This window comes from Psammomys obesus, unplaced genomic scaffold (genome assembly GCF_907164565.1).
Source record: "Psammomys obesus unplaced genomic scaffold, mPsaObe1.curated_primary_1811, whole genome shotgun sequence".
NCBI classification, from domain to species: Eukaryota; Metazoa; Chordata; class Mammalia; order Rodentia; family Muridae; genus Psammomys; species Psammomys obesus.
Genome location: NW_026591711.1, coordinates 7136400 through 7159554, shown reverse-complemented (window position 1 = coordinate 7159554; position 23155 = coordinate 7136400). Strand labels below are relative to the sequence as shown.

The window sequence follows — 23155 nt, the reverse complement described above, 5'->3', positions numbered from 1 at the left end:
AGATGTTAATTTACTTAATATAAGCTTAATTCAGCATAAATACATAGGTTTTTCTCACCTCAGAAGAGTAATAATAATTAAAAAAAATAGACTGTAGAACCTACACTGTGGGTAGGTTCTTTTTTGACAGTTTTTTTTTTAATTTCCTGACTTTTAACTGACTTTATACCCCAAAGCAGTCAATGTGATTTCTGAGACCTTACTTTCTACCTGTGTATAGCTGTCCCCATAATATTTCCAGCTGCCTTTCTGAAGTACTGTATCATTTAGTTTTGTTTGATCATCTTGGCTTGAGAGATAGTCTTCATCCTCAGAGATCCTTTAACTTGCTTACTGGAGAAATGTTAGTTATAAAGTAGTGGTGGTAATAGCCCCAGCTCAGGATATCGACCATGAAATAACAACACTTTTCCATCTGAGAAATGGCAGGGATGTTGCTCTATAGACTTTTCTCTCCTTCCTCCCCAGTGCCAGATCACAGGAGCCTCATTCAAGAAGCTGCTTCCTTTTGTCAGAAGGGGGAAAATGCTCATCTCTCCCAAGACACAGAGAATAACTGGAGCATTCTGGCCTAGCCAAGTCCTCCCAGTTTGTGACCATCAGCCCATATTTTTGTGTGCACTAGTCATCTTTCTCCACTTAATGTCCACCCCTTGTTACACCCTAGCAGAATGCATACAGGTCTACCTATTTCTTTTGCTCTTCTTTTCTAAAGCCTCCTGTGCTATTATTATTATAAATCTGCATGCTTTTCCTTGCTGATCTGTATGTAATTAAAGAGCAGCAGCCATGATACTAAGATTCAAGGAAAATACTATCAATGTTTGTTGAGGAAAATAAATATAACATTTATATAACATGTATTATCTAGTAGGAATTGTCTAAATCTTATCTACATGTGTATATCTTTATAGTATCCTTTGGACCTAAGAACTCCTGCCCCAAAGGATTCAATAGACTCAAAAGTACATGTAGATACCAGTCTACACCAGACTTTCCATTGATAAACCAAATATGGGTAGATTTCAGGGCAAGGTGACAGGAAGCAGGACATGTCCAAAGACAGGGCTTTAGAAAGTCATAGCAGATATCCTATGAGGCCTAGTAGAATGACTATATACTGGGAGATGAACCTTCAGTGTTGCCACACTGAGAACAAGGCAAAGACTGGCTATTGCAGAACTCAGCATGAGCTTTTACTGCTGAGGTTAGACCTGGAAAACACAACCCTCATGCTGTGAGGTGGAATCTTAAGTAAAAGGTAGACCCAGAGTCCACAGGTTGGAGTCTAATGCAGCAGTAGTGGTGACTTGCGATTAAATGTTTGGACGACCTTAAATAAATATTGCCTTGGGTAGCAAATAAGTTGGCTCCAGAGAATGGAACAGTTGTGTATCTCTTTATTAACCACTGTCCAACAGAGTAAGAAGCTTCTTTGCCCAAGGTTGAGAGCGGCACAAGTTCATGGATAAAAACGTAGATACTTAGGCAGTTTGAGAATATCATCAGCACCAAAAGGTTCTCCCATCAGGCTTATGATTTTTTTTAGCCACAGGTTTTAACCATGTTTTCAGTGCCAAGCATTACTTTCCTCCTGTGGAACAGGCCTCAAATCCAATCAACAGAACAGCAGGTTACTCCTATAACCAGTCTTGCCACTATTGCACTAGTTGCCACATCTTGCCTAGTTGGTATTGTAGCATGTAGGGTTCAGCCTGGATAAAACTTTTCTATTAAATAGTGACTTGGATGGAGGGGTGAGGTGATGTACAGTGAGTTACAGTGCCTTATCTTTCAATGTAATAGGCCCTGTCATAGGTTCACATCATAAAATGGACTCAAACACCTCCCTGTTAAGTTTTTACAGTCCTGATAAGGCTTGCTGATTTTCTCAGTGACAGCCTGCAGACAGTGAGTTGTAAATCAGGTTCAGCCCTATCTGTGGAGGCCTGCATGTATGGGGAAGGAGCTGTACACAGGATTGCTGATCATGAAGCCTGTATTTCCTTGTATGTTATCTTAGATGCCACCTCTTTTAAAGGGTATACACACACACACACACACACACACACACACACACACACACACATATATATATTGTTTGCTGTTTTGAACAAGGACATTTATCTTCTACCTGAAAGTTCAGAATTTGCTATTCTTCACAATTACTTCTAACCCTGTGTGCACACATTCGAGTTTAAAACCAATGTAAGAATATCTACACATTTTTGTGTAATCATCTTCAAATCAGCAGGGTATATACATGTAATTTTTAATTAAAAAATTTTCATTGTGTATATTCATTGTATGTACTATGTTAGATAAGAATATTTTTACCAATGGAATACTACTCAGCAATCAAAAAGGAGGAAATCATGAAATTTGCAGGCAAATGGTGGGATCTAGAAAAGATCATCCTGAGTGAAATATCCCAGAAGGAGAAAGACAAACACGGTATATACTCACTTATATAGACCTATAAGATATGATAAACATAATGAAATCTGTACACCTAAAAAAGATAATCAAGACATGGGGTAAGCGGACATGGGGTAAGATTATCAATCCTCGTTTAGAAAGATAGATGGGATGCGCATTGAACATATGACAGGAGTCTACTGAGCGCATTGGAAAGACTCTAACTAGCAGTGTTTTCAAAGCAAAGACTCATGACCAAACCTTTGGCAGAGTACAGGGAATCATAAGAAAGAAGGGGAGTTAGTCTGATGAGGAAAGGATAGGAGCTCCACAAGGACCAAATATATCTGGGCACAGAGTCTTTTCTGAGACTGACATGCAACCAAGGACCATGTATGAATGTAACCTAGAACCTCTGCTCAGATGTAGCCTGTGGTAGCTCAGTAACCAATTGGCTTCCCATAGTGAGGGGAACAAGGACTATTTCTAACAGGAACTCAATGACTGGCTCTTTGGCCTCCCCACCCCCCAAGGGAGGAGCAGTCCTGTTAGGCCACAGAGGAGAGCTTTGCAGCCAGTCCTGAAGATACCTGATAAAACAGGATCAGATGAATGGGGAGGAGGTCCCCCCTATCAGTAGACTTGGCAAGGGGCACGGTGGAGATGAGGGAGGAAGAGAGGGACTGGGAGGGAATGAGGGATCGGGACACGGCTGGGATACAGAGTTAATAAAATGTAACTGATAAGAAAAAAATAAAATTCAAAAAAAAAAAGAAAAGAATATTTTTACTTAAAAAGAATGTTTTTACACAAGTACATTTGTTCATTGAGCATATGCTCCCCTGACCTCCTACCTCCTTTCTCGCTCTTCTTCCCCATTAGCCTCCTTTGTTCCCCTAGACAATTTCACTTCTATCATGTCATATAAACATGTTATTTTAATGTATCTATATCAAATATAGGATGAGAAAAATATGCATTTCTCTTTCTGAGACTGGCTTAATTCACTTACTGTAACTACCTCCAGTTGTACGTATTTTTCAAGCAAATGGCATAACTTCATTCTTTATCGCTGAAAAGTCCCTTGTCTATGTACAGCATATTTACTTCAAATATTCATCTGCATTGCACCTTCTGATAATATGAGAGCTAGCCCTCAGGACAGAGGCTTGCAGATCAATACTAGTGTGGTTTCTCCAATAGTGAATCTGGGTGTGGTAAATAACTTTTAACCAGAGGCACAGAGGTGATGATTTTGATGAGTTCAAAGCCATTCTGGAACACATCCTCATCAAAATGAGCCAAAAATGACTTGGTGGTGGTTTCTGTCTAAACCACAGCACTCACTGTGTTTCACAAGAGGTCCACAGGCGTGGGATCAGTGCTAGAAACTTGAGATGGGTCAACATTTTAAGTGGCTTGTAATACCTCCTGTAATCTCTAAGACTGTGGGGCTGCTTTGGAGCAAATGGTGATTTCTGTGATTGCTGCTCACTGTGTCCAGCTGGTACACAAATGCACCTCATTCTCCCACCCACAAGGCATTGTTTTAAGACAGGGTAACTCAAAAGTAATTTACATCTGGTAATGGCAGCGGCCTCCTTTCCCCCTCTTCCTCACCCTCTTCTCCTCCTTTTTCCTTTGCTCCATCTCTTCTTACCTGCTCTCCTTTCTTTCTCTTCCTATTCTTTCTCCTACTCTTCCCTCCCTTTCGCCCTCCTTTACCTCTTCTTCTTTCTCTTTCTTCTTTAGCAGATTTTTTTTGTCTTCTCACATTGTACTTGGATTAGTAAAGAAATAAGTATGTGTATCTACTGACTCACTAGCTGGTGCTGATTAAAACAAGCTGAAAGAATGAAGTGGCAGAATTAAATGATACGTAGTAAATCTTAAATGTTTGAGAATTTGAATCCTTCAACTTTGTTCTTTTGTAAATTAAAATATATTGTCTTTTTCTCTGCATTTCTCAATAAATTTTAGACTTATCTCAGTTTTCATCAAATGAACTGTACTTGGCATTCCATTGAATCTACAGATAACTTTAGGGTGACTTCCTTCTTCTAACATGGTATGTTTCTATAAACATGGATTATCACTCCACTTAGACTATTTAAAATTCTTTTGGTAAGATATTACAGTTTTCTTATACACACAGGACTTTAACATTTCATGTTTAAAATGTTTTGCTGATTGATTCTTTAAGAAGTCTATGCAATGTATTTTTATCATAAATTATTTTTTGTGAGTATGATGGGCATGTCATAACATGTATGTGGACCTCAGAGGATAATTTGAGAGAGTTCTCATTCTACCTGCTAGCTCTATAGGATAAAATTGCATCTTTTCCTCTTTTTTGTTTCCTCTCTTCCTCTTCTATCAGGCTTGGTGGCAACCACCTTCAGGGCTTGAGTCATTTTGCTGATCCATATTTGGGACTTTTAAATCTTTTCTAAGAATTATTCTCAGCCAGGCATGGTGCTGCATGCCTTTAGTCTCAGCACTCAGGGAGGCAGAGGCAGGTAGATAACTGTGAGAAGGAGGCCAGCCTGGTCTACAAAGTGAGTCCAGGATAGCCAAGGCTACAGAGAGAAACTCAGTGTTTTTTTAAAAAAGAATTATTCTCACATATTTTTCTTATTTTAATGTCTGTTTTAGAAGCCATACTTTACTGATTATTTGAATTAGTGAAGACTTCTCACATACCGTATTATTATTATGAGCATAATCGTGCTAGCGTTTGTATACAAGGCCTTGTGCACACTCCTATTACATCTGAACCCTCCGATAACTTCATGCATCACACATACTGGCTCAGGTCAGGGGTCTCTGTAATTTGCTCTGGACTTGAATGTGTATAGGGCTGAGCTGATGCTTCAGGCCATCAAATGCTTTGCAAGAAAGCGGCTCACAGCCAGCAGAGGGTTTGTGTAAAGAAACAGACAACCCATATGAAGATGCAGTAGCTCATCCTCAGCGACTTGATGCACAGCCACACAGAGGCATGATGCCAAGGCTTGAAAACACAAACTCTTCCTAAAATGGTGTTGTACATTTATCCTGGCAGCCACAATGACAGAAATGGATGGAGTGCTGGAAACTATGAATACTGACAGACTATTTTTATTGTTGTATATTTCCTTTGCTCTCCTTCCTCCTTCCCTCTCTCCTCTAATCTTCCCTTCCCCTGCTTCTCCCTCCATCCTTTTTTCTTTACTTCATGAATTCATTTTGGGTTCTCATGAAATAAATTCCAATTAAATACCTAGACTAGAAGTTTTTTGAGAACTAGTAAAATGTTGGATATCCTTTTCTTTTTTTCTTTCTTTTTTTTACACACACCTGAAGAATATTGTATTTTTGTTTCTTGTGGATTATCTAATAAGAAATAAAAGTAAGTAATAAAAAGTTACAACTTTCCCAACTTCAAAATATGCCTCTTACTCACTTGCAATCAATACCTGCTCCAACCTTCAAGTATTTCCAGTCTCCAAGATTTTGCTTCTGTGAATCTTTCAATATAATTTGAGGTGTGTGCATATAGTTTTGTATCTCAGATCTTTTATAGAACGTAATATGCTGAATCTTACTTATATTGTTTTTTTTGTCCCTACTTATTCTTTTTTTTTAATGAAGCAGTTTTTAACATTTTTGCAAAAAAAAAAAAAAAGGATGTAGCATAAAGAAAAGGCAAAAATAACTGACATGCAGATTTGGTACAAGACAATAGCTTTCCTTTTCTTTTCCTTCTTTCTTTTCCCCCTCCCTCACTTGGGCTTTCTCCTTCTTAAATCTTCATATAATATAATTGAATAGTTGTTTTTCAACTCTCCTGACTACTCCCAGATCCCTCCCTACCTCTATCCTCATCCAACTTGATGGTTTTCTCTCCCTCTTTAAAACAACAAAAGATAAAACCACAAAAACGAAAATCAAAACAAAAAAATTGAAGAAAAATGTGAAAAAGAAACAAAAGGCTCTGTCACATCCTTGCCCCAAGCACAGAGAGAGGAGAGAGAGAGTATGTGTGTGTGTGTGTGTGTTAATTGTGTTATCCAACTATTCCTGGGCGTGAGGCCTGCCCTGTGTGTGGTGAACATACTCCATGAGATTCCATTTAGGAAACTGTTTTGTTTGTATCCTGTATCAATTACAAATAAAATTTTACGGGCAGTACCCTGTGTCCACCTCCCCCTCTTAGTGCTGGACCTCATCTGGCTTGAACCTGTGAAGACCTTACGCATGCTGCCACAGTCTTTTTATTTTTTTAACATTTTTTAAATTAAAATTTTATTTTTTTAATTAGTTACAGTTTATTAACTTTGTATCCCAGCTGTATCCTGCTCCTTCATTCCCTCCCAATCCCACCCTTCCTCCCTCATCTCTTCCCTGCCCCTTTCCAAGTCCACTGATAGGGGAGGACTTCCTCCCCTTTCATCTGACCCTGGTTTATCAGGTTTCTTCAGGCCTGGCTACAATGTCCTCCTAGCAAGACTGTGGCCTAGCAAGACTGCTTCTCCCTCTAGTGGGGGGGAGGACAAAGAGCCAGCCATTGAGTTCATGTCAGAAATAGTCCCTGTTCCTTTTACTAGGGAAACCCACTTGGATACTGAGCTACCATGAGCTACATCCAAGCGGGGTTCTAGGTTATCTCCATACATGGTCCTTTGTTGGAGATATAGTCTCACAAAAGACCCCTGTGCCCAGATGTATTGGTCCTTGTAGAGCTCCTGTCCTCTCCAGGTCATGCTAACTCCCCCTTCTTTCATATGATTTCCTGTACTCTGTGGAAGGTTTGGTTATGAGTCTCAGTATCTGCTTTGATACACTGCTAGGTGGAGACTTTTTTTTTATTATTAACTTTACATCCTTGTTGTAGCCCCATCCCTCGTCCCTTCCCAGTTCCACCTTCCCTCTACCTCCCCTCCATCTCCCCTTTTGGTCAGAAAAGGGGAGCTCCTTTTCCCATCCTACCCAGCTCATCAAGTTGCATCAGGACTGAATGTGTCCTCTTCCTCTGTGGCCTGGTAACACAGTCCTACCAGGGGGAAGTGATAAAAACACTGGCAAGTGAGCCCATGTCCAGTGCAGTCCCTACTTCCCTTACTAAAGAACCCACATGAAGCCTAATCTGCCCATCTGCTATATCTTTGTAGAGGGCCTAGGTCTAGTTCCTGCTGCCACAGTCTCTGTGGGTTCATGTGTGTATCAGTCCTGTTGTTTCTGGAGGGCTCTGTTTCCTTTAAAAATCTTCCTGCCTCCTTTTCTGCATAGGTGCATAAAGCTGAGTGGAGGGGGTGGGGGGAGGCTAATAAAGACATCTCATTTAGGACTGAGTGCTCCCAAGTCTCTCACTTGTTATACATTGTAAGCTGTGGGTATTTGTGTTAATTCCCCATCTACGGCAAAAAGAAAGCAAGGGTTGAGATTCTTAGCAATTTTAGTGGTGTCAGGTATGGGTTCCATCCCATGGAATGGGCCTTAAATGGGATTTTTAAAAGTGGTTGTTGCTCCTGTAACATTTGTGCCACTGTTGCACCAATATATATTGCAGGCAGGTTGCTGTCTCAGCATTTGTAGATTTGTGATATGGATGATTACCTTTCTCCCCCTAAAGTGTGCACACACACACACATGGAAGCCTCTACAGACATGTGCTTCCGCATGGTTTTTCATAAGGCCTTTAATATCAGTTATCACTTTCCATATTTCCACCTCTACTTTTCTCTCCCATTCTCCCGTCTACCTCCTCATTTAATCTTCCTATTCTGCTTTCCCCTATATCTCTCAGGAACACTACATTCTATTTCCTCTTCCTTGGGACATACCATACTCTCTGCTGGTCACTTACTGTGTACTTAACCTCTGTGGTTGTTTGTATTGTAGCACATATGCTAAAAGCTTAAAAGCCAAATAAGAGAAAACATACAATATTTATCATTTGGGGTCTGGGTTACCTCACTCAGGTTGATTATTTTTCTAGCTCATCCATTTACTTATGAATTTCATATTTTAAACAGTGGATCGATATTTCATTGTATAAATGTAGCACATTTTTATTATTCACTCGCCTGTAGATGGACTGGATATTCATCTTTCTTAAAATATAGGCTGCCCCCTAAAATGGGACCTGGCCTTTAGCTTCTTTGTGGAATAAATTTCTATGAAAAAAAAACTTCAGAAGGAAAACATATGAGGCTATATAAGCTTTCCTGCGCCAATAAATTGCCTCTAAGATTAACAGAAATACGTTTAAATGGGTGTATAAAAGCTTCCAGCTACTTTTGAGACAGCCAGTGATGAAACAGATTCAGGTCTAGGGGAAACCTACACTATGAGAAACAAAGAAACGTCCGTTTTTAAAGCAACTTTATATTAATTTTTGAGAGTAGTGATCCTAGTTGTTTAGCAGCTGAGAAGCTACTTTGAAGCTATTCTACCTAAGAAAGAACAGCTTCATCAATGTAGCACATTTCAAGTGAGAGAAATATGGACCTAGAGGGAGGTAGACCGAGGGGCCAATGGGTCAGCAGTCCCAACTCAACACTATGTGAGCCGCCGGGTTGCTCTAGCGTTTGTCTACTCTGGGTGTTGTATCAAATGGGAGCTGGCCATTTAGAAAGTTGCTAAACATAGAATGTTTATTTTTTTTTCTTTATTAATTACACTTTATTCACTTTGTATCCCCCCTGTGGTTCCCTCCCTCCTCCTGTCCCAATCCCTCCCTTCCTCCACCCTCTGCATGCATGCCCCTCCCCAAGTCCACTGATAGGGGAGGACTTATTTTCCTTCCTTCTGATCCTAGTCAATTAGGTCTCATCAGGAGTGGCTGCGTTGTCTTCTTCTGTGGCCTGGTAATGCTGCTTCCCCCTCAGGGGGAGGTAATTAAAGAGCAGGCCAATCAGTTCATGTCAGGGACAGTCCCTGTTCCTATTACTATGTAACCCACTTGGACACTGAACTGCCATGGGCTACATCTGTGCAGGGGTCTTAGGTTATTTCCATGTGAAACAGTAAGATCTGGAGAGGACAGGAACTCCACAAGGAGAGCAACAGAACCAAAAAATCTGAGCACAGGGGTCCTTCCTGAGACTGATACTCCAACCAAGGGCTAACCATTTCTTTAAACAAAGAAACAAAACAAAACAAACCCTCTTATGGTCTTTTCTATGGTCTTGTTTTTCCCCCTTTAAATTTTTCTTTTGTCTCAATATGTTCACTTTTTTACATCGGTCCCACTCCACAAATCTATGCTTTCCTGAACTTTATCGAGTTCCTAGCGGATGTTCTCTTGGCAAGTTTTCCTGTTTCTGGCAGTGAGCGTCTTCTCTGCCTTCTGTGTGCTATCAACAAAGCTTCATTTTTGACTCTTGTTGTTTATCATTAAATCCAAAGAGGTGAATGTGAGATGGATGATTTTTTTTTTTTTTTCAAACCTGCGGGTCCTGCCAGGTTCCCCATGATCTCTGCCAGGACGCATCTTCAGCCTAGCTCAGATCCTAGAAAACTAGGGAAGATGTAAATATTTGGACCCTTTCGAGTTCTAGAATTTCGTTGTGTGTGAATTCTTCTCTGGATGCGTGAAGTTCAATAACTTGGTCCCCTGCACAGCTGACTTTCTGCGGACACTGGGGCGAAGCTTGGGGCTTCCCACGCGTGTGCCTGCTGGGACGATTCTGAGTGGTGCTTTTACTCTCAGATGAAGCGTGCCTTCAGCTGGGGCCTGCTTCCCAAGGAAGGTCAACCGGAGGCTCCTGACTGCTTGCGTCTCTGGATACTGTGCTTTCCTGGAAGCAAGAGTGGTTAAAAAGACGGGAATGAGCCACAGTCTCTCTGACACACTTCGCTATTTCAGTTGTCCTCTGGTTATTTACCCCACAAAAGGGCTGCACAGGTGGTGTTTTTAATAGTAATGGGAGCTTGTTTCCCATTGCTCACTTTCCTCTTCCGTTGTCCCTGTGTTTGGAGCATCTGTCTCATTGGTCACTTCTATAAAAGTCATCTGCTTAGTAAAGTTTGTAGATAAATCCAGGCTCCGCATCCACGAGCCGTTTAACTGAAGACCACTAGCATACTGTGCTTGCAAAGCACTTTGCAGAGCGTGCCTTACATACAGCTGATTGTTTCTCTTTTATGGAAAGTATATGAAATTAGCACACTTTGCATTTGTCCACACATATACACTGCGATCTTTCTAAACAAGCATATGGGTGTCTTTAATCACACCACATTGTCCTCAAAAAAGTTGGTGCCACTGTTAAATTGCTTTCTGGTGTGTGATAAGGTAGAAGCCTAGGGTCAGCTTGAATATTTGCTACTTTTTAATATTATTTTTCTCTTTTAATTTTTTATTTTATTGTACGTGCATTGGTGTTTTGCCTGCATGTGTGTGTGTGAGGGTGTTGGATCCCCTGGAAGAGGAAACAGTTGTGAGCTCTATGTGGGTGCTGGGAATTGAACCTAGCTCCTCTGGAAGAGCAACCAGTGCTTTTAACCACTGAGACATTTCTTCAGCCCTGAAATTTTGCTGCTTTTAAAGTGCTATGTTTTCTTTTTTTAAACCTGTCCAAGTTTTGTTTTGTTCTTATTCTTTGGAATAAAAAAGTATAATGGTGTATGTTGAGGTTTTTTTTTTTTTCATTTTTTTTGGGGGGGTGGTTTTACTTGATCTGTTCTTACTTGCTTATTTGTGTTTTCTTTAGCCTACAACATTTTTATTTTCATTAAAGCTGCTTCTGTTTAATCCCCTGGAAACTGTTGCTAGAAGGTGCTACTTTCTGGTTTTATTTTATTAGTCACAGTTCCCCTCATTTTTTTCTATTTTTATTCTTTGCTCTGAGGTTTCAAGGATTAAGATGGGTCCTAACAAAACATTCATGCTAAATTCCTGGTAGAATCTTTAATCTCCAAAACAAGGTAGAATGTTTTTAAAGTTTGAATTTTTTCTCAGTTTACTGTTCCAGCTAAGAGCCGGAACAGTTTTTCCATGTCTGAGATACTGAGAGAGAATCCGCATTGGAAGCAGGCTTAGCTGGGAATGTATTTTGCTAAAGAGTATCTGATCTTAGTCAAAAGTAGCTGGGCTCCTTGATGAAATCTCTCCATCCCTTGGCAGACAGGCTGTCCACTGGATATGAATGAGAGCACCTTCCATGCCAACATCTTGTCTTGTGCTGACTGTCTAGTATCCTTCCTAATGCTGCTCACAAGTGTAGCTCACAAGGATGATGGTCACCTTCAGACCTGCAGAGATCTCTCTGTCTGTTGGACACTGCCAGCACAGTAGAGATGACCCTCAACTACTGAAATTCTTGGGATACTTAATACTTGGATAACCAGTTCTTTTGCCCATTTTTCAAGCTTGATTTAGGGATTATTTTTTTCTCAAAAAATTGAGTCATTTTCATAAACGTCATGTGAAGGATAGTGTACAGCCCGCCAAGTACTGGGGTGTTAGGGTAGCCAAGTGTCCTAAGTCTCCAGATTCAAGGGCAAGCCTCATCACCTATCCTCTCTTGCTAATGCAAGCTTGTGGATACTTTGAAATCAGGAGAGGGAGATTGCATAAACCTACATATAATGGAGATGTGACACAATTCTTAAGTGTCCTGCCGAGAATTTTCCTGTCTAGTTACCTGTGAGGGTCAGGACCTTTGACTAACAATAATGAAAGTAATTATATCAATAGCATCTTACAGAACTACCAAGAATTTCAGAGTCTATCTATTATCACTGACATTTGATCTTTAGGTCAACTTCCAAACTGTGTTGCATGTTGCATGGTGCTCTATTTTATAATCCTCAGAGAAGTTATCTAGCTTAGTTGATGTGCATAGTGGATACTTTGCAAGGCAAAACTCAAACCCGCAGTTGACTTCCAGTTCTGTTGTTTTGTTTTGTTTTGTTATTTTTCTAATACCATTGTCTGTCAAACAACCTTAATAGGTGTTTGTCCTCCACAGCCCCAATTATTGCACTTTGATCACCTGCAGGCCTGTTGTTAACTTTAAACGCAGTATCCTTCTCTGTTCCAGTGATTTCTGTGTAGGGAGAATGTGCTTCTCTTCTCTTGAATGATCTGGAAGCTTCAGTTTACTCCCCTCCTCATCCTCATTTTTGATGACTGCATTATTGCTCTTCTTCTTAGAGGCATTCTTCCTGTCTTCTAACTTAATTTGCTTGCATCTAAGTTTTTCATAGCCTTCTGTGACTATAGTGGAACTCCATACCTTCCCATAAGTCTTGAAACATCTGTAGGGTGTGGGGTATGGCTCTCTGTATCCCCTGATGAACAAAGTGCCTTCAACAGAGAATCTTGTCTGGTGGTGTTTGCTGCTGATCAGTCTTTCCTATATCCAATTAGGGACTAAAAGGTACATATCTGAGAAGAAGAAAATTGTCAGTAATTTAGAACCTCCAGAACAATGAATAAGTACTGCAAAATGTTGGGTGTGGTCAGGGCCTGTTTAGAGAACATTTGTGTTCTTGTTTTGTTATTTCATAAATTGCTACTTTAGCACTGTAACTATACTGGAGTAAACAGTAATGTTCAAAACTGTAAAGCATCTGTCATCATAGTTTATTCTAATGAAGTCCTCTTGTCCCCTGTAGGTTACGGTCTTTGGTCAAGCAGTTAGAGCGAGGGGAGGCCTCTGTGGTAGATCTCAAGAAGAATCTGGAATATGCAGCCACAGTGCTTGAATCTGTATATATCGATGAAACAAGGTAAGTTAGAAAAGAGATTAAGAAAATAATGCTAGATTTTCTGCCAAACAGTCCTATCCCTGTGTCCCATCCAGTCGCCCTCCCCTACCCTTGTGGCAGATCTGGGGTGTGGTTCAGATCACTGACTCTGAAATGTTAGTTTATACAAACAAATGGGAAAGAACTTGAACTGTTACTCCCTCAGCTATTAAAGGTCCAACAGAACTTACAACATAGACAATAAAATGGTGTAACAGCAGAAAATGCAATTCTTTTCTTTAATACATATATTTATATATTCATTTCACATCCTCATCACAGCCCCCTCTCTCATCTCCTCCCAGTCTCACCCTCCCACCCTTTTCCCCCTTCTCCTCAGAAAATGGAAACCCCCACCTTACAAACCTACCCCGGCCTATTCAAGTCACATTAGTATTTAGTACATTCTCTTCTATTGAGACCAGGCAAGGCAGCCCATGCTAGGGGAAAGTGATTCAAAAGCAGGCAACCAAGCCCATGTCAGAAGTGACCTAAACTCCACTTGTATATGCTATGGGGCCCATATGAGGACCAAGATTCCCATCAGTTACATATATGTCATGGGCATAGGTCCAGTGTATGCATGCTCTTTGGTTGGTGCTTCAGTCTCTGTAAACCCCTATGGATCTAGGTTACTTAACAAGGTTGGCCTTCTTGAGGAGCTCTTATTCCCTCTGGGACCTTCTATCCTTCCCTACACACCTCCACAAGACTCCCCTAGGTCTGTCTAATGTTTAGCCGTGGGTCCCAGTATCTGCTTCGTTCTGATGCTAGGTGGAGGCTCTAAGAGGACAGTAGCACTAGGTTCCTGTCTACAAGCATAGCATAGTATCATTAATAGTGTCAGGGGTTGGCTTTCTCCTAAGGGCTGGGTCTCAGAGTGGGCCAGTCATTGGTTGGCCATTCCTGCTTTCTCTGGTCCATGTTTATCCCTGCACCTCCTGGAGGCAAGGTAGATTTGGGTCAAAGGATTTGTGGGTGGGTTGCTGTCCCTCCCTCCACTGGAAGTCCCACCAGATTAGGAAGTGGCTGAGGTGGCCCCTTCAGTCTCCATGTCCTCTGCATCTAGGAGTCTCAGCTAGGAAAGCCTAGATGTAGAGTCCCATATGATGTCTATGTACTCATCATGTCAGTCTAAAATGTGTGTTTGAATCCATCATCTCTGTCAGCAACTGGAGGTTCCTGAAGTGATCAAGTTCCTAGTATTTCTCACAGCAAACATTGCCACTTGAATTATACAAGTACTATAGCAATTGTAGGCACTGAAATTTTTGAAAGAAATAGAAACACTTTCCTTTTGGAAGCTGTTGAATGTCAACTGTGAAAAATCTCCAGTCAAACAAGGCTCCTCAGAATCAGTGATGTCTTGCTTCACCGAACTCAATCTGAAAGGATTTCACTACAGTCTATGAGTTGTTGAAATCATTTAATGATGCAATTCATTACTAATTTCAGGAATTTGATGCCACAATCTTTTCCCCTTTCCCCAAAATGTATACATCTAAACAAACAGCAACCACACACACACACAAAACAAAAAAACAAAACAAAACAAAACAAAACAAAAAAACAGCTTTATATTGGTGTCCAACTTTAACTGCTTATTTTGAGTAGGGCTTAAGTAGATGACATTCACTGCGGGGGGGGGGCTCTATTATAACTGTATTTTTTCCTTTCTAGTATGTGATGTCTGAACAAGTCAGGCAGAGCACTACATTCACAGATAGCCTAGGTCATGGGGATCAAGTGAAGAACTGCACTGTTTGGGAAAGTTTCTTTGAACGTAGAAGTTCGTGTTTCTAGTATATCCAGTCGAATTAAAAGGGAATCAGTTGGTATCATCTAAAATAATTGCTTTAAAGTACATAGGTGCTGTGATTTGTACAGTATTTTTATCTTTACGCATTTCTCTCAACACTAACATTGATTGGCTTTTAGCTTTTTGCACTTTTTTACACTTGTGTCTTTGAAGGATAGGCTAGATCCAGTTCAGTCAAAGGAGACATACCAGTGTAAGATTTCACAGGCCTTGCCAAAACACTGCTACCTCTCTCTTTCTTTCTTTCCTTCTTTCTGTGTGTCCATTACTACCTGTGTATGTGTATCCCATTTTTAAAATATTTTAAAATTTTTATATTAATTATTATTATTTATTAGAATTTATTCACATTGTATCCCAGCTGTGGTCCCCATCCCACCCTCCCTCCCTCTTCTCCTCCTATGCCCCGCCCCTAGTCCACTAATACTGGAGGTCCTCCTCCCCTTCTATCTGACCCTAGCCTATCAGGTCTCATAAGGACTGGCTGCATTGTCTTCCTCTGTGGCCTGGCAAGGTTGCTACCCCATCAGGGGGAGGTGATCAAAGAGCCAGCCACTGAGTTCATGCCAGAGACAGCCCCTGCTCCCCTTGCTAGGGAGCCCACTGGGAGAGCAAGTCTATGGGCTATAGCTGAGCCGGGGTTGTAGGTACTCTCTGCATATTCCTTGGCTGGAGTATCAGTTTCTGCAGGGCCCTTAGGGCCCAGGTTTTTTTTTTTTTTTTTTTTTTTTTTTTGTTTTGTTTTATTTTTGGTGGTGGTGGTGGTGGTTTTTTTTTTGTTTGTTTGTTTGTTTGGCTCTGTTGGTCTCCTTTTGAAGCTCCTGTCCCCTCCAGGTCTTTCTATCTCCCTCTTCTTTCATAAAATTCCATTCATTCTGCCCAAAGTTTGGCTGAGTCTCAGACTCTGCTTTGATACCTTGATCAATGGAGTCTTTCAGAGAGTCTCTGTGGAAGGCTCCTGTCCTGTTCCCTGTCTTCTCCTGCTTCTTATGTCTATCATGTTTGCCCTTTTGAATGAGGATTGAGCATCTTCCCTAGGGTCCTCCTTGTTGTTTAGCTTCTTTAGGAGTATAGATTTTAGTATGTTTATCCTATATTATATGTCTGATAACCCCTTATGAGTGAGTATATACCATGTGTGTCTTTCTGCTTTGGGCTTACCTCACTCAAGATGATCTTTTCTATTTGCCTGCAAATTTCATGATTTTCTTGTTTTTAATAGCTGAGTAGTATGCTGTTGTGTAAATGTGTAAACTACAATTTCTGTATCACTTCCTCCATTGAGGGACATCTAGGTTGTTTCCAGATTATGGCTATTATGAATAGAGCTGCTACAAACATGGTTGAGCAAATGTCCCTGCAATATAGCTGGACATATTTCAGATATATGCTTAGGAGAGGTGTAGCTGGATCTTGAGGTATGTCCCGTTTTACATCATTTTTTTGTACCTGAGTTTCAGGTGGGTAGAGAAAGGTAGCTGTTTCCAACAGAGAATTCTGGACTGAGATTCAGTCTCCATACCTGGGTTGTGTGTTTTGTTTCCAGGCGACTCCTGGACACAGAGGATGAGCTTAGTGACATTCAGTCAGATGCTGTGCCTTCCGAGGTCCGAGACTGGCTGGCCTCCACCTTCACACGGCAGATGGGGTTGATGCTCAGGAGAAGCGATGAGAAGCCCAGGTTCAAGAGCATCGTCCATGCCGTGCAAGCTGGAATATTTGTGGAGAGGTAAAGGTGAAACTCATTGTTATGCAAGGGCTAAAACAACAAGAAGAATACCAGGTCCTGTGACTGCAAGCCTTTCTTTTATGTAATTTTGATACGTTATCATAAAAACTCAAAATTCTGAGTAGAAACAGGTATTTTAATCTCCATGACATCACTAGGACAAGTTTTCCTCTTTTCTCAAAATTCACATTTTAAGAAGCTCTAGATTAAGTTCAATCTCATTTTTAAAGTCAGAAATTATCTGATCCATGTTTTTCAAATACATGGATACCATCTGAACAGACCAGCAGTGTTTTGAGGTCGCTGAACCAGGGAGAACAGTTTGTTTAAGGGCTCTGAGTTCTCTGTGATATAGTTTATCAGCCTTTTGTTACTGAATTGTTCCCTACAAGAAATAGACCCATTGATTCTTCTATTCCCTATTACCCGGTGACACATTTTAGAAATCTCATGGTAGTGATTTCAAAGGTGACCTGGGACATTTACTAGCTGCCTTTAGAGGTTCTAGAAAGAAGTATTTCTGTTGTATCTTCCACACCGATCATTTGCCCATCATCAAATACAATACTGTACCCTATCCCTGCCATCCCTCAACCAGTGCTGCCAGAGCACATTATCATTTCAGTATTGTTGTGCCCAATAAGAGGCACATAATCTTAATTTAATTTTGTTTCCAGTAGCTTGTATGTCTGAGGTTGCCTTAATTTCTTTTGAATTCATCATCAGAGGTACTTGAGTAACTTTGGGGTCTAAAGTTCTTCGGGTCATCAGATACCCTGAGTGTTTGTTGCTTATCATTACGTGTGCAGATCTCTGAAGTGCTAACTGTCCTTGTAAACTGTCACATTTTGCTTTCTCTTCCAACTTTGCCAGAATGTACAGACGAACCTCAAACATGGTTGGGTTGAGCTATCCACCAGCTGTTATTGATGCATTAAAGGTAAGACTGAGGAGAAGGCATCTAGGGTAAATAGAAACAAACATAGATTACAGTTAAATTTGTCCTTAGAAACAAACAGAGCTTCATTTCTGTACTTTTCTGTTATTCCTACCTTTCATTATTATTTTCTTATCAGTTCTAATAGTAGTTCTGTGCTCTCAGTTTTTAACCTCCCATTTTTTTTGTTTGTTTTAAATTAAACTCTGTGTAAATTTTGGTTTTACACAGTGATGTGCAATGATGAGATTCATAAAGCAGTAGCCACAGGAGATCTGGTACATTACAGGAAAAGTATTTAAACATAGGAAGAAACTTTTTGATTGTAATTATATCAATACTGCTCACTCCAAGCCCATTAAAAAACCACCCAGAAATTTTTAAGAAAAATAAAATCAGAGTGTATCAAGGATTAGAGTTGAGGCCTGAGCACAGTATTCCCAGCACTTGGTGTGTTCTCAGTGACATTTCATGACATGATCGTCTGCTGCAGAGCCCTTGTCCTCTTCAGATATCCTGCTGTTTTTCCAAACTTTCACAGAGCCAAGGTTCCATAAGAAGTCATTTAAATATGGTTTTGAATTAAGCAGGAGGAAACTTGCATGATAACCCTCACCAGCCATCCTGAAAATGATGACTTTTCTAGGCCCCACAGAGACATGTTCCTTTAGGAAGGATGGAGTCAGATTCAGGGGTCTGAAGTGTTCCTTCTGAAGTGTTCCTTGTGCATTTTTGTTCTAGGGTGGGGTTGCTAGGGCTCAGCGTCTTAGGCTGGTTAGTATTTCATGCTGTCTGCACTTAGCACCCGTCCCTTTGTGCAGCGACATTGTGGAATTCTGACTTCTAGTATTGTCTTTCTCTGAAACATGCACCAAGTATAATCTGATGATGTTTTCAGAAGATACATTACCCATTCATGGAAGTAGGTGTGGTGAGTGCTTTATAAATAGCTTCATGTAAGAAACAGTCCCCACAGGAGCCATTCTGAGTATATAGTCATGCTTTTTTCCTCTTGTTCAGAGACATTCTCTGACTGTGTTTATAGGATTCACGTTTCTGTTTTTACTGTCTACATTTTTTTCTTTCCTCCACTTATCTTAAGAGAAGGAAGGATACTGTGAGGAGCCAGGAGCCCCTCCTCCTCCCCCTGCCCTCACACATGCACCTATCATCGTAGTTTGCAGTGATGTTTCCCAGCTCGGCAGCAGAACTACTTCATGAGACCTGTTTCTTAGTACTCACAATGAAATTGCATTGATTTTTATAATTGAACTGAAACACTCAATGTAAACTTAGGAGGATTAGAGGACTATTTAAAGCTTTATTTCTGCCTCTGTCATAAACACAGATGAGGTCACTCACTGATAGTATGCATAGCAGGCTGTTAATGAGAGTATTTTTCCCTAATTTGAGTCTCTTTTCTTTGAATAACTAAAGACCGAAAAGTGGAGCAACCTGTTACATAGGCAAATTATTATTTGACACTTAAGGAAAAGGAACTCTCAGAAGTACACATGGTCTTTCTAAGAGAAAGACACTTGGACTAGTCAGAGCAGGGATTACTTAGCTCCAAATGGTGGTCCTTCATGTGTCAGCTGATGTGTGCTTTAAGACCAAAGATTTTGCCCTTGACACCATTCCTGTTGATCAAGAAAGTTCAAGTCCTTCCTACAATGAACAAAGCTCTCCATACTTGCCTTTTATTGCTAGAAGACTGAAGTGGGTTGGGGAGCACAGAGATGGAGTCTCCTTTCCTTTCTTGTACCTGTTGAGAAAAAGGTTATTTGCACTGAGCTGCTGAAGTTTATATGGAAATCAGTACTGATTGCTTCTAGTTCGAAAAAAATTCTCAAAGACTGAGAAATCTCAGTTCACTAAAATAACCGTTGTGTCATGTCATGTTAACTGATGCAGTTACTTTAAGCACATGGCATAAAACAACATCAAAGTAAGCAAATAATTAACAACTACTTGTTCTAGAATTCAATTAGGCTGCATGTCACTCTCGGTACTTTCTCAACCTGAAACATCTTACCTTGTAATTTCAGTTTATTTCTAGCCTTTGGGATGGAGGTGTAGAAGTGACCCATTCTTTAGAAGAACAGTTGTCCGGCGACCCAGGATGTAGCCTCTTGGATCAGTTTGAAACTGGAAGAAGCAAGCAGTTTCCCGCTTCCTTTAGGCCGTGCTAACTGAGATGCTCTCCACCTTTCCAGACTAGAATTGTCCCTGGGCAAAATTTGGTAAAAGAGAACATGTTTAAGGCACTTAACTTGAGTGCTCATTAAAATGCAATTTCCAGGCTCAGGATCCTTCAGAGGCCTATAGCATTCTCAATTAGTATTTTCAGCTAGTCCATAAGTGGCTTGGAAGAAGAATAAAATTCAAGAGTAACAGTTAAGATTTCCTTGAAATGAAGGCCCAGAGAGAACACCCACTCTCCTTCCCATTTCCTAGAGCTGTCAGTGTCCTTTTCCTCAAGTCTGGATCAGACAATGGCTGTGACTCACAGCAAACCAATTATAAAACTTATGCAAAGCTCCAGGCTGTGGGTAAAGTTTGGTATCTATGTCCTGGGTCCTCACTGGGTACTTAGGAGATGTACCCTAAGAATCACAGGCTGGATTCATTGGGTTTACAAGTGTCATCTGTAGGCAGTAAGGTCACAGAAGAGGTTGCCAGTGAGACTATTAAGTAGTTCCTCTATCATGTGACACTGGACCCTTTGTCTCTCCCAAACTGTCTTGTGTAACACTGGGGAAGGTATAATTTTGCCAGGGTTGGGAGCTTTGAGCTTTGTGTGTTAACACTTCATATCACAGCTTTAATTATTTTAATTGAAGGGTAATCGAATTATTTAATTATTATTCAATAATTATTTATCAAATAATTATTTAATAATTATTCAATTATTTAATTGAAGGGAAGTGAGTTGACCACTAAATATGAATAGAAACAATCCATCTGAAATCTTTTGGCATTAAAAAAAACCCTTTATATCATTGCTTTTATATTGTTTGGTTTTCATGAGAGAATCCTCAGTTGTCTAGAGCTGAATATGATGGCTGGAATAGTTAGTGTGACAGGAGCACAGGGATGGGATTGCAGGGTCATTGTAGGATACACTGAGCCTTCCATATAGATAGTCTCTGACACCTGAGGTACCATCCAACTCCAGGCCTTCATTCAATCTTTGTGATCTCTCATGGGTCTCATCAAGAGAAAGTCAATATGCATCTTGTAACTATAGAAGGAATACCCAGGATGTTTTGGAAACACCCTGTTGATTTAACTATGATTTAAACACACATTTGTTTATTATGTCCACAAGTGGCTGGTGTTGCTGTGCCCAAAAGCACACAAGGTAATGATTACATTTATTCTGGAACCAGTATTTATTAACAAATAGGAACTTTATGAAGGCATATGAGGTATGTGTCCAGTTCAGTTTTTACATTTACCTTTTTCACCAAAGTGTTATACTAATTGGAGAAATGTATCACCAGATTTGTGGCCCCAGAGAACTTTTTTTTTTCTGTTCACGAAATGAATATTTTCTGTTTCAGCTTACCCATTAAAATTTAAGTGGCATTCAGTTTTTGTATCATGCATGCTTCTGAACTTTCAAATGAGTTAATGGTGCCAACTCTGGGCCCAGGGGATATCATTACATAATATATTAGTGGATTGGGGAGTATTTAGATGAGAGATGTACCCCAGCTGGTTTGAACTTGGGGTGGTAGCTGATGAGCTTAAAGGAAGGAACCTAAGAGGAGGCATCAGTGTGGAAAGCATATGTGTCCCCATCTCACTTGTGTCTCAGGCTGGTGCTTCCAACAGGGCTTTGAGGAATTAGGTAACTATCCATTTTCTTCTCTGTAAAATGTAACAAGTAATGCCACCTAAGAATTGTCTGATTCCAGTCAGAATGCCTGTCAATATTTCTGCTAGATCATAAAGGTCTTTGATGTTTTAATAGTAAATGTTCTTGTGCTACCACACGAGAAAGCAGTTGAGAGTGCTTTACAGTCTTGAACTATTTCATTGCAGGTGTGGGCTACAGGAAGTCTCAAACATACCAGTTCTATAGGTGGTGTGAATTAATATGCTTTCTCCCTACTCTCTCCTGCAGGATGTGGACAACTGGTCCTTCGATGTCTTTTCCCTGAATGAAGCTAGTGGAGATCATGCATTGAAATTCATTTTCTATGAATTACTCACGCGCTATGACCTGATCAGCCGTTTTAAGGTCAGCACCTCATTAAAAAGAGAAAATGAACACATTTGTCCATCCTTATGTAACTTCTGTGTCAAGACCAAGGGAATCCTCTTCAATAGATAGGAAACTGCTGTGGGCAACTGTTATTATTATTCCAATGGAGCTGTAGTTTCTTCCCTGTGTAGGTCACTTTTCTTTACAATCTGCCTGGTGTATCTTGCTGGGAGGCAGGGACTGGAAAAGTGTGGAGACCTATCTTCTCAGAAGCAGTGCCTGCCATAGCTGAGTTCCCCTCAGCTGCTGCCTACCAATCTCATTTAATCACAAATATGTGCACCGCTGACCACTCTTGGCAGAGAGGTAGCAGTAGAGACAGAAAGCTCAGCAGCTTTCATAAACTTCCCCCACCCACACCTCATTCACACAAAACTCCCACTTATCATCCATGACAGATCATTTGTGTTTCCCAGCCACCCATACTTCACATTAATTCTTTGCTTTAAATAAGGAGAATAAATCAACTCCAGGGTCAGCCCCCAAGCCAACATACTGCATGGCCTCTTCAGGTCAGGCTAGGTCCTCAAGGGAGCCTCTATCCAGTTGATCTCCTCATACTTCATGCATCAGATGGATGTGTCTCTGGAAGATGCAGGTTGTTTAAAGCACAAATGTTGATCTCTGGACACAGGAAGTCTATCTTAAGGACTATATTGAAGCACATGCTTTCTACATGACCATAGATAACTTATGACAGTATCTTTTGTTCTTCATTATGCCTGTGCCAGAAGCCTTCAAGAGAAATATAGGTGCCAGAGACACTTTTCTTGGAACAAAGGCTGTATGTCCATCTTTACTTAGCTTCTCACTGGCGCATAGATTGCCAGAGCAGCCCAAGATCCCATAGATAAGCTCACGATAATGAACTTTTCTCTGCCCTCTTTTTTTTTCTTTCTTTTTAAATTTATTTTTTTATTATTAGTTACATTTCATTAACTCTGTATCCCAGCTGTATCCCGCTTCCTTATTCCCTCCCAATCCCACCCTCCGTCCCTCATCTCCTCCCTGCCTCTTTCCAAGTCCACTGATTGAGGAGGACCTCTTCCCCTTTCATCTGACCCTGTTTTATCGGGTATCTTCAGGACTGGCTGCAAAGTCCTCCTCTGTGGCCTAGCAGGACTGCTCCTCCCTTGGGGGGTGGGGAGGTCAAAGAGCCTGCCATTGAGTTCCTGTCAGAAATAGTCCCTGTTCCCCTTTCTATGGGAAACCAATTGGTTACTGAGCTACCACGGGCTA

At 40.7% G+C, this 23155-nt stretch overlaps 1 protein-coding gene across 1 annotated transcript in view; it reads left to right on the top strand.

The window, feature by feature from the left end:
* The window catches only part of Pde1c (phosphodiesterase 1C), a 547140-nt gene that overhangs the window by 433654 nt on the left and 90331 nt on the right, over nucleotides 1-23155 (top strand). Inside the window, exons 5-8 of the mRNA XM_055611822.1 lie at nucleotides 13027-13140; nucleotides 16524-16706; nucleotides 17580-17646; nucleotides 21776-21892. Coding sequence (XP_055467797.1) covers nucleotides 13027-13140; nucleotides 16524-16706; nucleotides 17580-17646; nucleotides 21776-21892 — 481 coding nt within the window. The remainder of the gene's footprint in view (nucleotides 1-13026; nucleotides 13141-16523; nucleotides 16707-17579; nucleotides 17647-21775; nucleotides 21893-23155) is intronic.